This window comes from Pithys albifrons, chromosome 2 (genome assembly GCF_047495875.1).
Source record: "Pithys albifrons albifrons isolate INPA30051 chromosome 2, PitAlb_v1, whole genome shotgun sequence".
NCBI classification, from domain to species: Eukaryota; Metazoa; Chordata; class Aves; order Passeriformes; family Thamnophilidae; genus Pithys; species Pithys albifrons.
This window is the reverse complement of record NC_092459.1, coordinates 115188343-115203651: the sequence shown is the minus strand read 5'-3', so window position 1 is coordinate 115203651 and position 15309 is coordinate 115188343. Positions and strand designations below refer to the sequence as shown.

Sequence of the window (15309 nt, the reverse complement as noted above, 5' to 3'; positions counted from 1 at the left end):
CTGTGGAAAACAGAAACACCCCCTTGGTGCTCTAAACTGTGTTTTCCACAGATAAATCCTGTGTCAATATTCCTGTTCTGATTGACAGGAATGGATTGTAAGTGCTACAAACAGACACCAAGGGCATTATTTATGGCAAGAACCTGCTGACAAAGCACATTTCAAATCAGATGCAAATATTCTGATGGGTGAAGAAGAAGACATGAGCAGAACACAAGGAAAAACTGTTCTGTTCATTCCAGTGACCCCAATTACACCTCCAGTTACAAACCAGAAAATTATTTAAGAATTACAGGATAACAAGGAAGGATTAGCAGCAAAAACTACAGGATGTGCTATTCTGTCTCATCACTAAGTTCCTCCTTATCAGCCTAACTCTACTTGTTGATGCTCTTTTTGATTTCCATATATTCCAAGAACACAGTAAGGCTCATGACCAAATTCCCAGGCAGGTGAGCAGCCATGAATAGATACAGAGAGCCAAGAACCTGGAGATCCTCTGCCTGCCCTCCCTGCTTCATGATTAACAATGACCTTTATAAGATTTCACAGATAACACACCAGCACCAGAGAGCACATGGCTGGGCTGTAACTCAGGAGTGATGGGTTTTGCTAAACACCAACAGCCTCTTCTCTCTGGTGTCATTTTGGTAGAGACCATTTTTACAGCAACACAGATCAACAGGCAAGCCAGCACTTGGAATTTTACAGTGAAAATGCATCAACATTTTAGAACACGAAACATCATTCTCAATCTCACTGTTATGGGAACTTACTTGTTGCCAGTGTAATTATTTTTGTTGATTGCCATTTTATGCTGGAATAGTTAAAACAAAGGTACATTTTTTGCTATGACCAGTGTAACCACATTTCTAACACTGCAGAGCCTTGGAGGGGCTGTGGGACTGTGTAAGAAAAGTCAATGCTGGGCCACTGGAAGGAGAATGAGCTGTGACCTCCAGGCAGACACACACACAGATCACTGAAACGTTTCCATTGTCCTGAGAAACCCAATAAAAACAAATTGCTTGTATAACTAAACATCTTTACAAGTACTTTAATTTGGAAGGGTTTTTCAAGACAGGCAGCTTGCTCTGAAGAAAATCTTTGGGACTGGATATATTTAGACACAGGAAAGTGTGAGTAGACTTTTGCTCACACTTCAGTTCCTGCCAGCTGGAAACACAGAACACCAGAATGGGAAGCAGAGTTAGAATCCAGAACCTGAAATTGCTCTTCCACTTACACCACCTCACTGCAAATTTCATGCAGAGTCTGATGAAGACACCACAGGGAGACTGAACTTGACACACCCTGCGTGCCACTCAAAATGCTCTGAGGAGATTGATGGGGTTGAGATTGAAATCAGAGGGATGGAAGGAGCTGCCCAAACCCCAAAGGTTGCCTTCGCTCTCCTTGTTGAAATGGAACAGTCAGAGCAACACCTTGTGCAATCCCAAGTGTCTCAGCTGCAGTTACAGAGAGCTGATGTCAGAGAGGCCCACAAGACAAATTGCTAAAATAAACATTTACCTGATAACGTACGTCCTAAAGGGAATAATGTGCTGCATGACAGCAGGGATGTGCAGCCATATTCTGATCTGTAATGCAAAAACATAAACAGAGAAAAACTTCATTAGTGACATTTAAAGAGAATGGTAAAAAAGGAAACATTGCTCGTACATAAAAAAGGCTTTCTCAGTGTTTTTCATTCAACTTGGTCACTTTTTGATTTTCAGACCTGTAACCTGAGGAATGCTTGTGACTTGCAAACAGGAGTTGCACCTTTCCTGCTCATCACCTGGAAAATATCCTTTGGATAAATAGCACCAGACTGCTCAGGTGCCTCATTTTTGTATTTCTTCAGTAGGAGAAACTGCATCTCAGCCTCGTGGGATTCCTTTTGCCTTTTCTTTTAAAGTCTCCAAGAAAATTAGCCCATTCTTTCTGTTCCTTGCAAATCACTCCAAAATCAAGTCACATTATTTGACTTCTGTTGCTTTGCTTCTCAGGGCTTATGTATCCTACAAACCAAAGTGAAGTTTTACAGGCAGTGACTAAGCACAGGGTTTGGTTTTACTGCCACGTTTGCATCTCTCCTATTTGCCACTCTCCCTTTATAACCTGAATGCAGGAATGAAAAAACCTCCTGCAGCAGCTCCTGAGCAGCCTGTGAGGGAAAAAAGGACCAACCAAACCACTTCCACAGGCAGAGTCAGGATTCCCATCTGCATTTCAAACAGGACAGTGAGCCTGTTAAACCTGTTGGAGAGAGAACTCGGTGCCAGGTGAGGGATCCAGAGCAGTGAAACACCAGCAGCTCTTCCCTACCCACATAACTGTACCCATGAGCACACACAGCCCTTGGAACACCAACCCTGTCAGGCAGGGCCGTGGGCACCTCCACCTCTGGCCCTAAAACAGTGCTCAGTGAACTCATACAAGAAGGCCTGGCTAACTGTGTGTGCAGAAAATGCACATTCTGCTCCCTGCCAGGACAGAAGGATATCAGGCTGCAATAAAACTGGTCACAGTGTTGCTTTCAGTCCTGCCATAATTAGCCAAACAAATGTTGGAGTCAGTTCTGAACGAAGTATTTTCATTTACTTTTTACACCCCTGCACTGTCCCAGCAGAACCCACTCTGCAAAACAAACCAGCAGGTTTCACCCACACTGGGAATAAACCTCTGATCCAACTGGACATTCTCAGGGAGGCAAAAGTGCTGACATCCCAAAGATGCAAAGTGTAACCAGAAGATGCTTGTGCTGGGCACAGGAATCAAGAGCTGCAGTGACAAAGGCATTGTTGTATTTAACCCTCTCACTTCCAACACTGTGGCCTCTGTTCCACACAGCACGAAACACCAAAGAAAATGTATTTCTTTGTGAAATAAAGGTATGAAATGGTTCTGTCATTTTGTTCTTACAGCTTTCCCTGTTCACAGCAGTTTTTGGTGTGTGTCAATTCAAACTTCTGTGTATCTGCATCACACCCAACCTTCGGTCTCAGAACTCCATTTAAGGATCATTTCACATGTTACAAATGAAAATGTAACTTTCACCACGGCCTCAGTCGTGTACACTGAATTATTTAAATGGCACAAAACAGCAGATATAAAATGACACCAACCAGCATCCATAAAATGATAAAAATAATATGAAATTACACTAAAAATCTTCAACTATCAGCACACTTTCTTTGCTTCCAGCTGCTTTTAAGGCAAATTATCACCACTGCATCTGTTCTGCTCTTAAGTTTCAGAGGGTTTTTTTTATGATTTGCCCTTTTTCAGAGGTAATTAGTTTCTAGAAGGCAGAGCATCTCTCAACAGCTTTTACTTCTGATTTCATTTTTGAAGTTTCACATTCAAATGTGTGTGAGGTTTAAACCCTGCACAGAACAAGTTGTAGGTCACTGATTTCTCTGCAGGTTTTTCTAAGAAGCCACGGGGGCCTTGGGGAATGTTACTGGACAGTTTTGTGAATCCTTGTTTCTGTTTTATTGGGGTTTGGTGTATCTTTTCACTATCAGAAACATTTATTATTATTTATATTAATCTATGTCATATGAATCATACAGTGAAATGATTTCAAACAAACAGGGAAAGAGTAACATTACACCAAAATCAGTAGTTCATCCATTATTATAGAAGCAGAGAAATCTCTTTTGTTTTTACTTTAATATTGGCAAGGTAAAAGGTATTTTGTCCAAAAAATCAGCTGCCTCACTTGGATCTAATAAATATATTGCATTTGAGAGTCAGGAGCAGAGAGACCCCAAAATCAAGTGGGTGAATAAGGCACATTCCACATAAAACACTCTCTTATACTTTCTGTAGTGAACTGACAAGATAAAATCTAAATATAATTTTTTAAAACAGTTTTTCCCACACAGGTTTGCCACAAAGCCAGACAGAGCTCAAAAGATGCTGGTTAAATGGGAGAAGCTGCAATGCTGAAAGAGGTTGAAGAAAAAGCTCTTCTGGTTATGGTTGGGGTTGAATTTCATTTTATCTGGCAGGTTTAATCACAGACCTCACCTAAAAATGGCTCAAGAAAGAGCTAAATATGACACCTACTAGAAAAAAAAATGCAAAGTTGCCAAATAATTATCTGAAAGAAGAAATTTTGCTGAGTATTTTGGGTTGGGGCACATCACTAAAAATAAAGAAAATAAAGAGTATTTACAAACAATACGGAGAAAAATAAATACTTCAGAAAGGGCAAAGAAGAAAAGCAGTTGCACTGGGGTGGGATATCCAGGAAATGGGATTTGCAGTCAGAAGGTTTATTGAAAAACAAGTTTCTAAAATGGCAACCAGTGTCAAAATGATGCTGAACTCCCTTCCTACCATGGCTTCCTCTTTGCCCACATGTAACTTGCACCAGACAGGTCACAACTCGCTACTCTCACATTACACCAAGTTCTCACATGTCCTTCTTCAGGTTTGGGGTTTATTGTTCACACCAATCCTCAAATCTCCACTAAAATCAGTCAGCAATACTGCAAGTGAAAAACCAGCAGGATTTCAAATGGAGAGGATGGAGGACATGCATTGTCAAACTAAGTGAAAATAAAAGATGATCGGTATAATCACAGAAATTGCAAAGAAATCCATCATGGCTTTTCCTTTGTGCCTCACAGAATCATAGAATGGATTGGGTTGGAAAAGACCTCTGAGATCATCAAGTCCAACCCTTAGTCCAACTCCAGTCCCTTTACCAGATCATGGCACTCAGTGCCACGGCCAATCTCACCTTAAAAACTTCCAGGGATGGGGAATCCACCCCCTCTCTGGGCAGCCCATTCCAACGCCTGAGCACTCTCTCTGCAAAGAATTTTTTTCTCATCTCCAACTTCAATTTCCCCTTGAGCCTGTGGCCCCTTGTCCTATTGCTGAGTGCCTGGGAGAAGAGACCAACCCCCACCTGGCTGTAACTTCCCTTCACGTAGTTCTAGACAGTGCTGAGGTCACCTCTGAGCCTCCTCTTCTCCAGTCTAAACACCTGCAGCTCCCTCAGCCTCTCCCCACAGCACTTGTGCTCCAGTCCCTGCTCCAGCCTCGTTGCTCTTCTCTGGACCCGCTCTAGCCCATCAAGATCTTTCCTGAGCTGAGAGGCCCAGATCTGAACACAACACTCAAGGTGTGGCCTCCTAGTGAAGTGCTAAAAAGTTAAGAAGTTAAAATACCCTGAGGAACTCAAGACATTTCCATGACAACTTCAGGGATAGAAATGACCTCTGAAAACAGAAGTATCTTTTGGGGCTGTTGCAATGTCCACACTGAGGTACAAACCAGAACAGACTCCTCGGGTGCCTCCAGATGTGGAGGGTTTGGATGACGGAACGCCCCGAGGATGAGCAAACCTCCCACCCCCAGCGAAGAAAATGCGAGTGTTTCCCCCCTGCCTGGAGCCAGGAACTCGCCCAGAGCTGCCCATGGGCACGAGGGGGGCAGGACTCACATTGGACACGACGGTGATGAAGGCGTGGGCGAGCAGGAAGGGCAGCGTGTCGGGGCTCCCAAACTCGAAACAATCCTTCATGAGGGACAGCCCGTTCTTGCCACAGAACAGACACACGTAACGGAGCAGGTGCAGGGGCACCTCCACATCCTGCAAACACAGCAGCAAAGGATTGTCACCATCACTGTCAGAGCTATTCAGGCACACTGAGCAACCAGGCAGAGAGGAGTGAGTTATTTTAATTATTATTAATTATTCCTTGGGTAACTTACGTTCATGTCACAGAACGCCCCCAGGATGTTGCTTTCTTGAGCAGAAATATCCTGTTCAAAAAGGAAAGAAATCACATTAACTGAAGGAATAAAAACACATTTACAGAACAAAAGACAAGTGGCCATCACCAGGTTTTAACAACTAACAGAAAAAACAAACCCCTAATTCAGAGGGAGAGAGAAGCTCAAGTTTTGCTCCACTTTTCCATCCCAAACCACACTTTTCCACATTTTTTACCTCTGCTAAGAAGTACACACAAGCACTCATACACACTTAGAAGAACAGCTCAGCAGTGGCTCTCAAGGGCTGGATGAACAGATTATATTACAATCCCACTCCCTTTCAGATCCCAAAAGTTTTCAACAGGAAAAAAAGGGGATAGTCTGGCACACAGAACAGAACCAATCCAGGTATTGTGGAAGGCAATTTCTGCATTAACATGAGACACACACTCAAACACCTGAGTTTAGATGATATGCAGGATGTCCCACAACCCTGCATTGAATGATTTAAAGGGTTAAATTGTCAAATTATTCTTTGCCAGCAGAATATTAAATTCCTTAACTATATTTTTTACATATAACATGAAGTAAGTGTCATACTCTCCCAGGATTAAGCTGAGATGGGGAGGGAACTGTACCACCCTATCCCTCTGTTAACTACTTGCTGCAACAAGAAATCTCTTTTCTACAAGTACTAAACTGAAGAGAGTTTGGGAAAATAGCTTTGTTTTTAAAGTCCACAACATCCACTTGTTGGGCAACAAAGAGCAGGAAGTTTCTTTTGGGGGGCTGTAACAGGGATTGTGTTTGGTGCACATGGCTGGGGCCAAAGGGTAAAGTGGGACTGTAAAACACAGCATTGCCATGGATACCTGTAGGTAATTACAGCACAATCCCTCCACGATGGAGAGTCACAAATCAAATGGAAGTTTAACAAAGTGAAGCTTTTAACTGAAATTTCCTGACTGTATTTTAAATAGCTTTGTAGGAGTGAGCTTCCAATTGTACCAGAGGATGCTGGAGGCAAGTAATTTTGGATGGATTAAGTGTGATACAAACATTTTGAATTATTCAATATGCTCATATTATAGCTAAGCATTTATTTTCTTTTTTCTTCTGCTGAACCCTGAGTCGTGCCTGAACTCATGATGCTCCACCAGCTATTTCTGCAGCAGCTCAGAAGGCAGTAGGTGGGGTGTTTTTTAGGCAGCAAGAAAAGGTGTTCAGTGCTCTGCTCATGCAAACTGCAGGAAGAGTGTGAGAAATTTCATTAGTTTGCTTGAATAAAACACAGACTTGTTGTCAAGGGAGCTCCAGTTGTTGGAGCACAGGAAGCACAAACTCAGGGAGGGCTGTGGCACCAGGCAGAGCTTGAGCTGAGACACTGAGTCTGCAAACTGCTCTTCACATGTGGAACACACCAGTCTCCCACCCTGCATGCAAGAGCTCTCAACAATATCTCTTTTTTTAAAAAATTAAATAATTTCAAAGTGTGAACATTTCTCAAAAAAACAGTCAATCATATATACAAAAATATTCTGAGTTAATTCTGGTTAGGATGAAAAACAGACCTCTCTGGGCACCAAAAATATTGAGAGATTTCAACAGAAGCAAATGGAGTGTGCAGGGCCCAGTTTTTGTGGACTTCCTGAACTCCTAGAGCAGGGAAAACCTTCTAGTTCCACATGGATGTTGTTCTTCTCCACTGTATAGTCCAGAGTAATGTGGCTCTGGCAAGAGGATTAGACTTCCAGACTTGTGTGCTGCCACTGGGAACAAGGACCTTGGAGGTGTGTGCAGAGCAAAGGATAACAGGAATATTGGCTGCTGATGGAACAGCTCCATGGGAAAGCCTCACACTGGACAGCTTTTCACTGACAGTCCAACTCCATGAAATTGTGCACATTCATCTCAAGAATCTGGAACAAGGAATTTTTGAAGCCAGGGTGGAGATTGGAGCCTGTTTTGCATCAGCAAATTTCCCTTTTTCCAGGGGAGCAGGAATGTTCAGAGGGAGAGGAAGAGCTACACCAGCTTCCCCCAAGAAATGCTTGGCAGATTTAGTCAGTCCAGGAATCTGTTTAACTTGCAAGTACAGATAATACACAAACCAGGGATTTAATTTTATGATCTCCTGAGGGCCAAGGCCAAGCCTGATTCAAAACAACAAGTACTCTTGTTCCTGGGACTAAAAACTTCTCTCAATTCAACTAAGATGTCTTTTGACTGAAACCCAAAATTAAATTCTAAACCTCAGTGAGTTACTCAAGGGAGGAAAGTTTGAAATGAAAATACCTAACATTACTGTAGAATAACAGAATCCTCGTGCTTTCTAAATACAGGAAATATCAATTTCTGACAATAATTATTGATGTTGGGACCTTTTAAAAGCAAAGGAAGAAATCTCCCCCCAAAATGAAAAAGGAACATGACAAACAGGGCAGGTGTCCTCTGGGTCTAAATCACTCCAAGGCTGCACACCAAGTGAAAAAGAAATCCCATCAGGCACTCACTGGTTTTCTTTTTATCATTTGGAAGTGGAATTGAAAGAGAAGCAAAAAAATACATGCAATCGCCACTTAAATGAATCAAGTGTCCTGGTACAGAGAGGCTGTTCCCAAACTGTCCACCCTCTGGAGCTGGTTCCAGTCCCTGCCACACAGAGGATAAATCACTTGAGCAGTCACTGATTGTTTTTAAGTGACAAGACAGATGTGCCCCCCACAGCTCCTGCTGGCAGAGGCTGAACTGCAGAGGAATTGGTGTGTGTGCAAGTTTAAAAGGCAGGTCAGAACCAGTGATGGAAACCTGAGAACCACAACTCCTAAGATCCACAAATCCTCCCTTTGCCTCCATCTTCTATACACATGTATTTGAAACAACCTCTGTTAACTTATGTCCACATGATTTGGAATAGGACAAACCCAAAATCCAGCCCACCCAAAAAGCCCCTGAGTTTGAAGTTTGAACTCAATTTACAGGATTCATTCCCCAAGAACTGGTGAGATGTTGGGACCACCCTGAGACACGTAACCCAAAAATTACACATGGCTTGGTGTGTTCTCATTCTGGACTTGGGTTTATAAATCAAACTTCATCACTCAGAGCTCAAACAGAGCTCCCCAAACTCTCTAAATAAATAATAAAATAAGAGTGGGATAACTGCAGGTTAAGTCTCCACTCTGACCTTCTCAAAAGTCTGTTGGGTTGAAGGTTTTCTATAAAGCCAAATGTACAACTTCTTCCCATACAAATACCATAAAAGAATTGTTTATTTGTTATGGGACTGCCACAAGTTGGCTCAAAAGCCAACCTTTCCAAGAAAGGAGTTCTTTCACCTAGGAAATGCTAACACCATCACATCTATTTCAGAACTTGTGAAATAAACATGGCAGGATTTTCGAAACTTTTTTTGATTTTTCCCAGAAGAAAGTAGGGAAAACGTGACTAGTGGTTCTAAGAAGTATCCCAGAGAAAAACCAGCACTGTGGCACACGGTTACTTGAGCAGAGCTCAGTTATTGCAGCCCGTTTAACAGCTGTTCTAACAGCTTTGGTCTTGCACAAAGTTCAGCTCCTGAAGCTTTGCTTCTACAGCCACAGATTGCAAGGAGACATCAGGGAACTATTCCTGGGTTACCTTCTGGGAGAAAGGCTTTGCCCCAGCCCCCTTTTTGCCCTCCTGTTATTCAAACAGGGCAGTAACTCAGTGTACAGTTCCACCCAACAGTAGCAATATATTACCTGTAACCATTGAGCATATTTTTAAGAAAGTGGAAGAGTATGTGTCAAGTTCCTCTGGGGAGCTCTCCTGAAGCCAACAGGAGATCCTGTGCACCCAAAACACACAGTCTGCTCCTTAATGAGAACAATTAACCCTTCCCAAAGTAACTCAGTACAGACATAGAGAAGAGGTACCTCTATTGTGGGATGGGTGTTATGCTTGTAAGCTGTGTAGAGAGGAAACTGAATCTGAAAGATCTTTGCCACACACAGCAGCAGCTTCTCCTTCTCGTCGGTGCTCCACAGGCCAAAAGCATCCGTGGTCTTGACAGGCTCCTCCTCGGCCAGCAGACAAGTTCTTGCAGAATCGAATTTCTTCTCTAGGGATTTTTGTCTTTCTCCATTTTCCTCCTCATGAGACTCTCTCTCTACACTGAGGGGCTCCTCGTGGTTCCTCTGCTCTTGCCATGTGGAGTCGATGTTGGCAGTGCAGTGTTTACAGAGCTGGTCCCTCAGCGCTTGGACTTGGGCAATCACTAAGTTAATGAGCGCGCAAACTACTTGGTTAAAGATCTCCAGGTGTTTATACTCCTTGAAACAGCACAAACATTGTCTGCAAGGAAACAGGAACAAAACTGAAAAGTCCTGAAGCAGCTCAGTCAGAACAGGTAAGTAACGAAAAGAACTCTTCACATTAAAACATTTTAAATGAAGTATTTTGTAAGGAAACCCAACAGTCTCCACCCAGCCCAAGTGGGAGTCCCAAAGCCTTCCTTAAACCCTGGGAGCATCCCATTCCTTCCAAATGATCCAAACTAGTCCCTGTTATCATTTAGCAGCTGCTCCTGTGAATAAAATACAGTGGAATAACTCTTGTGGGCAAGGTCACTGTGCTTCCACAGCAGCAATGCTTTCCAGGATGTTTCTGAACCCATTCCCTCCTCTCATTTTCTCTCCTGCTCTTCACTGTAATAAATCACCTGGTTTTTTGTCAGCCACATAGAGGAACTCATTATTGTTATTTTCAAACCAAGAGGGCTGCAAAATAATTTAATTTTAATTGAGTGTTTAAGTTCCCTTCCTTTATCTGCATCTGGATAGTGATCCCATGGATATTGGTACCCTTTAACCACATAGGAAAATGCGTTATCATCTCCAGTCCTTTTTCCCTTGGCAGGCCCAGAGATTATTGCCCTGATTATTTACTGACACACTGTAAACAGAGAAGAACAAGGGGGAAAACTATACACCATCCCTTTATCAATATAATGAGAAAAATCAACAAAAGCTTGGAGTTAGAGAACCCTGACACAACTCCAACTGTGGGCAAGGATCCTCTGTATGGAAATGAGGTTGTGGCTGCCCAGACCAGGGAGCCCAGAACCCATTTCTGGGCACACCTCCTACTTCCACACAGAGAATCCACCTCCTCATTCTGAACAGAAGTGGGGGATGTTCCCCCAGAGGGATCTCAATGCTGGAGAAGACAGAGAATCCACCAGTGCAGTGTCCTCACTGAGTATCAACGCCCAAGGCTGTGAGCTCAGAACAGACTGTGATGGACTTGGATCCTCCTCACTCCAACTCTGCTCCCCATTAACTGCCACACAAACTGGGGCTCGGCCTGCAGCAGAGACCTTGGTGCTTTAGATGAGAACAGATTCCAGCCCATCAGCAGAGTCCTCAGATAGTAAAATAAGAGAAAAATCACATGGCCCATTTCTGAAAGAAATCAGCAAGCAACACAGAAACCAGAAAAAGACAGGGTAAAAAAAATAGGGCAAGAAATCAACTCTAAGAAGCAATTAAAAAAATTCTTCTGCTAACACAGCATTTCATTTAGAAACTGGGCTTAATAAATTGTAATTTGTAAGAAAAAAAGTCAAGAGAACCCAGAACTGTGATAAGCAGAGGGTGCTGCCTCTCTTGATGGAGCAAAAACACGCCCTTGAGCTACAGCTCTAAAAGCACATACTTTCTAAATAAGTATCTTTTTTTATCCCGGTGGCTTAGACAAAAAAATAGCTTTCAGGACTCCCTAATTCCAGCACAGATACAGTGATTCAAGCATCTAAACCCTTTTGTTCCATCTATGCAGGAAGAAAAATCCCTTTAATATTGTGTAAGGGCAGTGTGCCTTTACCATTTGAAAAGCAGATTCTTGCCATTTACTTGTAAATGTATTTTCATATTAACAAATGACAACAGCAGATTACAGGCAAAACCAAGTGTACCCTTAAGCACTTCTCCTTGGGGAAAACTGTCTACAAAAGGTCCATCACTTATGCCTACAGATCAGTGCCCCACTTGGGTGTAACAGACTATTCTCAGTAACAATGGAAACAGGCTGGTGAATCCTTCTCACGTACTGGAGGATTTTTTCCCAAGACAGAGGTGTGTGCAAAACCTCCAGGTGTTCCCCTGTCAGAATGTGCCCACAGGAAGAGATCCACCAAAAATCAGAGATCTATAAAAAATGAGTGTTCTGCTTCTCTGAACTCAATCCAGAAGAGAACTGAAATGGAAGCAGCACATGCAGGTGGAAGGAAAAGGTACTCTCCAGGCCGAGTTGCCAAGTGATGTTCTGAAGGAAAGCAGAGATTGAAACCAGAGGCAACAAAGTGAAAAGCAGTTCTTAAGGAAGGCCTCAAACCCAAACAACAAGACCAACTCTCAAAAGCCCATTTGGCAGAGCAGAAACAGAAATTAAAATGTCAAGTCAAACTCCCTCCTGTGGCCTCTGTGCTCGACTCTGCTTTGAAAAGCTCAAGGACTGCTCTCCATACTCTTATAGCAGGAAACCATTTCATATGGAAGGTAACACAGAAATCACAAGAAAATAGAGTTAGAAGTTATCTAATCTTTGTTTGTAACTTCAGGTTGGATTTGTCACACTGTAGCTGTTGAACAGCACAAAACTCTGAACAGATGATGCCCTGGAAAAGGACTGGATTGCAATTGTGCTGAGACAAAACTGGGACCTGGGGCCTGTCAAGAAATGACAGGATTCTGCTTTCTGTGCCTGCTGGTTACTGGGATTTCAAAATTCCTCCTCTATGTCTAAAAGCACATGGCAGGAGATAATGAACCTGGCCTTGTCATCTGCTGGCAGAATGAGGAAGAGGAGGGTTCTGCTTTCACAGGTATCCAAAATGTGACATTCTTTTTCTTTTTTCCTTTTGGAGTGTTCTAATACCCAAATGTTTTCCAATTTATCCTTTATGCTCTTCCCAGTGTTTCTTACAATTCAGTCTGGTCCTGTAAGCACTGCTGAACACTGAATTCCAAGCATTTTTACTGTAGATTCTAAAATCTACTATCCATACATTTCCATGTACTGGAAAAAAATAAGGAGCTGGAAGTGAGCAGAACAGCTGACAGCATTACTTACAAAACCAAACTAAAAACCAACAGTCATTTAAATACTTGATTAAAAGGAATAATGCAGTTGATTTAAGACAACCATGTGCAAAGCATTTTCTTTCTCAGCTCAGTAGCTGTGGGCTGCAATCCCTCAGCATCCTGACTTGGAGTTTGAGGACATGGAGGAAAAGGGAACATGATGGTTCCATTCACAGTGATCTTTTCTTAAATTCTTCCCCTCCCCTGCCTCCACAGAGGATGGTCAGAAAATTCCCCGTTGGAGCAGCACCACACATTGTCTGTCACTGCAATACAGCTATTTTATTTTGCTACCCAATTATTACAGCTTCCAGAATGCCAATTAGATTCAAAACAGGCTTTGCCCAAAACGCACTGGGTAACGTGTTTATTTTTCTTACGTGGTAAAAGGCTCCTTACTCTCCAAGTATCACTTGGCTACACATGAAGAACTTGCCTACTCTAATTCACTGCTCTGTATTTGTAAGAAGGTAAAGCTGCTGTTGAAATCCAGAATTAACATTCAAGCTCAATCCAGAGTTACCTTTGTGTCCAGGAATTGATGTAAGCAAATATCTTGAGGGCATGTTCCTTTCTGAGCTGCAAAGCATCACCACCTTCAATGTCTGATACTAAACAAAACAAAAAAAAACATATTAGGAGGAAAAAACCCAACGTGCCACCGCTGTATTTTTATCAGAAATTATATTTGAGACCATGAAAAATAAATATATTTTCATATTGGAAACTCAAGTCCTCTACTGAAGCAAAACCAGGTCATTTGGTTAACAGAGGTTTAGATGCAAGAGACCTGAAAACACAAAGTGCACAGTGTTCTGGAATAGTGCTGAGAAAATCAGTGATTGAGGACAGACCTTTCTTGCAACCCTGTTTTTATGAAATGCTCTTCATAAGCTTCACTGGGAACCACTGACTGATGTGCACTTACTTTCAGGTCTGAACCTTGAACAATTTTACTCATCAGCAGACACCTCAAGTTTGGGGGTTTTTTTTGCTTTGTTGGTTTTTTCCCCCCAGATTTTAAAAGTCTGCACTTTGAGGTGACCACGAGACCTCAACTTCCTTTTCCTGATCAGATAAAGACTGGGAAAAACAAGCAAACAAAACCCAACCCACAACCCAACTCTGGGCATCAGAACAACGTGCAGGGGACGTATTTGGTTATTTCACAGGAGCTGAGCTGATGGTTGTTGCTTTCAAATACAGACATGACTACAATGACATTTAACCATCATGAATCACTAATTGGCAAAATGATAAATGCTCACTCACTGCAGATGGAAACCAGAGCAGTTCTGCACTGAGTTCCAACCCCAAACATGTCAATGAGCTGTTATCAAATGTCCCACTTCCATCTCCAAAGGCTCTGCACTCCCAGAGGCCAAACAGCAGCAGCTCCACTGGCACAGGGACTGGGTATGTCCCAGGGCACTGGATTCTGTCTCCTGGCCACACACCTTTCCCCAACTCCCAGGGCACAATTCCTGCGCTTCCAAACACTTGGCCAATTACCTAATTGCTACACAAATTGAGAAGGTCAGTGCTCCTTTTCAATGGACTTTGCATTTTAACAGAACTCAATATTCATCTCCACGTTTCACAGGACATTTCAAGTATTGCAGCTCACAGATCTCTCCATGCACAAGCTCTGGGAAGGCTCTGACAGCAGGTTCTCCAGAATCCCTGCTCAGCCTCCCAAGCTCTCATGTGATGCAGCAACACAGGGCTCCAAAAACTAAAGCCACTGCCAGTCTGCTGGCAGAGATCAGGAAGCAAAGTTCAGAAGAAAACCACTTCACAGAGTAATCCCACTGAACAAATATTTGTGACTTTGAAAAAAGGACATCCATATGCACACACACCCCCCATTTTCATGTATGTGCATACACACAAATATTAAACCATACAAAATCCACTGGTCATGGGTTCAATCCCCTGTGTGGGCCATTGACTTAAGAGTTGGACTCCATGATCCTGGTGGGTCCCTTCCAACTCAGAACAGTCTGTGATCTGCAGAAACACTCTCTCAACAGGATACCATCAAACTTCAAGAACCACTTTTCTGTCCCAGTCCCAGAAGGCTTTAAAGATCCTACAGAACACTGGACAAAGCACAAGAGGGACAAGCAGACTAAAGATGGATCTCACTCAGGACTACCTTTGCTTTTAACCACCACAAATTACCAGGACACTCCATGTCTCAAGGCCAAAGCACGTTGCTGAAGAAACCAAGAACTGCATCACACAATTTAGGTCAAGTTTACCACAAAAGACAGACTCTTAGCTATAGATAGGATCAAAAAAAAAAAAAAAAAAGACTTGCCCAGCATCAAAGGTTCATAAAACCTCTGTTCTCACCATGCTGTGAGCTTTGTTTCACTAAGAGGAATTCCTTCAGACTTGACAGAAAAAAAAATCACTGACAAGAATTTAGTAGCAACAA

The 15309-nt window shown here is 42.6% G+C and overlaps 1 protein-coding gene across 10 annotated transcripts in view; it reads right to left on the bottom strand.

The window, feature by feature from the left end:
* USP34 (ubiquitin specific peptidase 34) overlaps positions 1-15309 on the bottom strand; it is a 103017-nt gene that overhangs the window by 72807 nt on the left and 14901 nt on the right. For all 10 annotated transcript variants that reach the window (XM_071582180.1, XM_071582188.1, XM_071582187.1 and 7 more), the window contains exons 2-6: positions 13390-13477; positions 9660-10077; positions 5740-5790; positions 5468-5617; positions 1534-1601 (exon numbers count right to left, since the gene is read on the bottom strand). In XM_071582180.1, coding sequence (XP_071438281.1) covers positions 1534-1601; positions 5468-5617; positions 5740-5790; positions 9660-10077; positions 13390-13477 — 775 coding nt within the window. The remainder of the gene's footprint in view (positions 1-1533; positions 1602-5467; positions 5618-5739; positions 5791-9659; positions 10078-13389; positions 13478-15309) is intronic.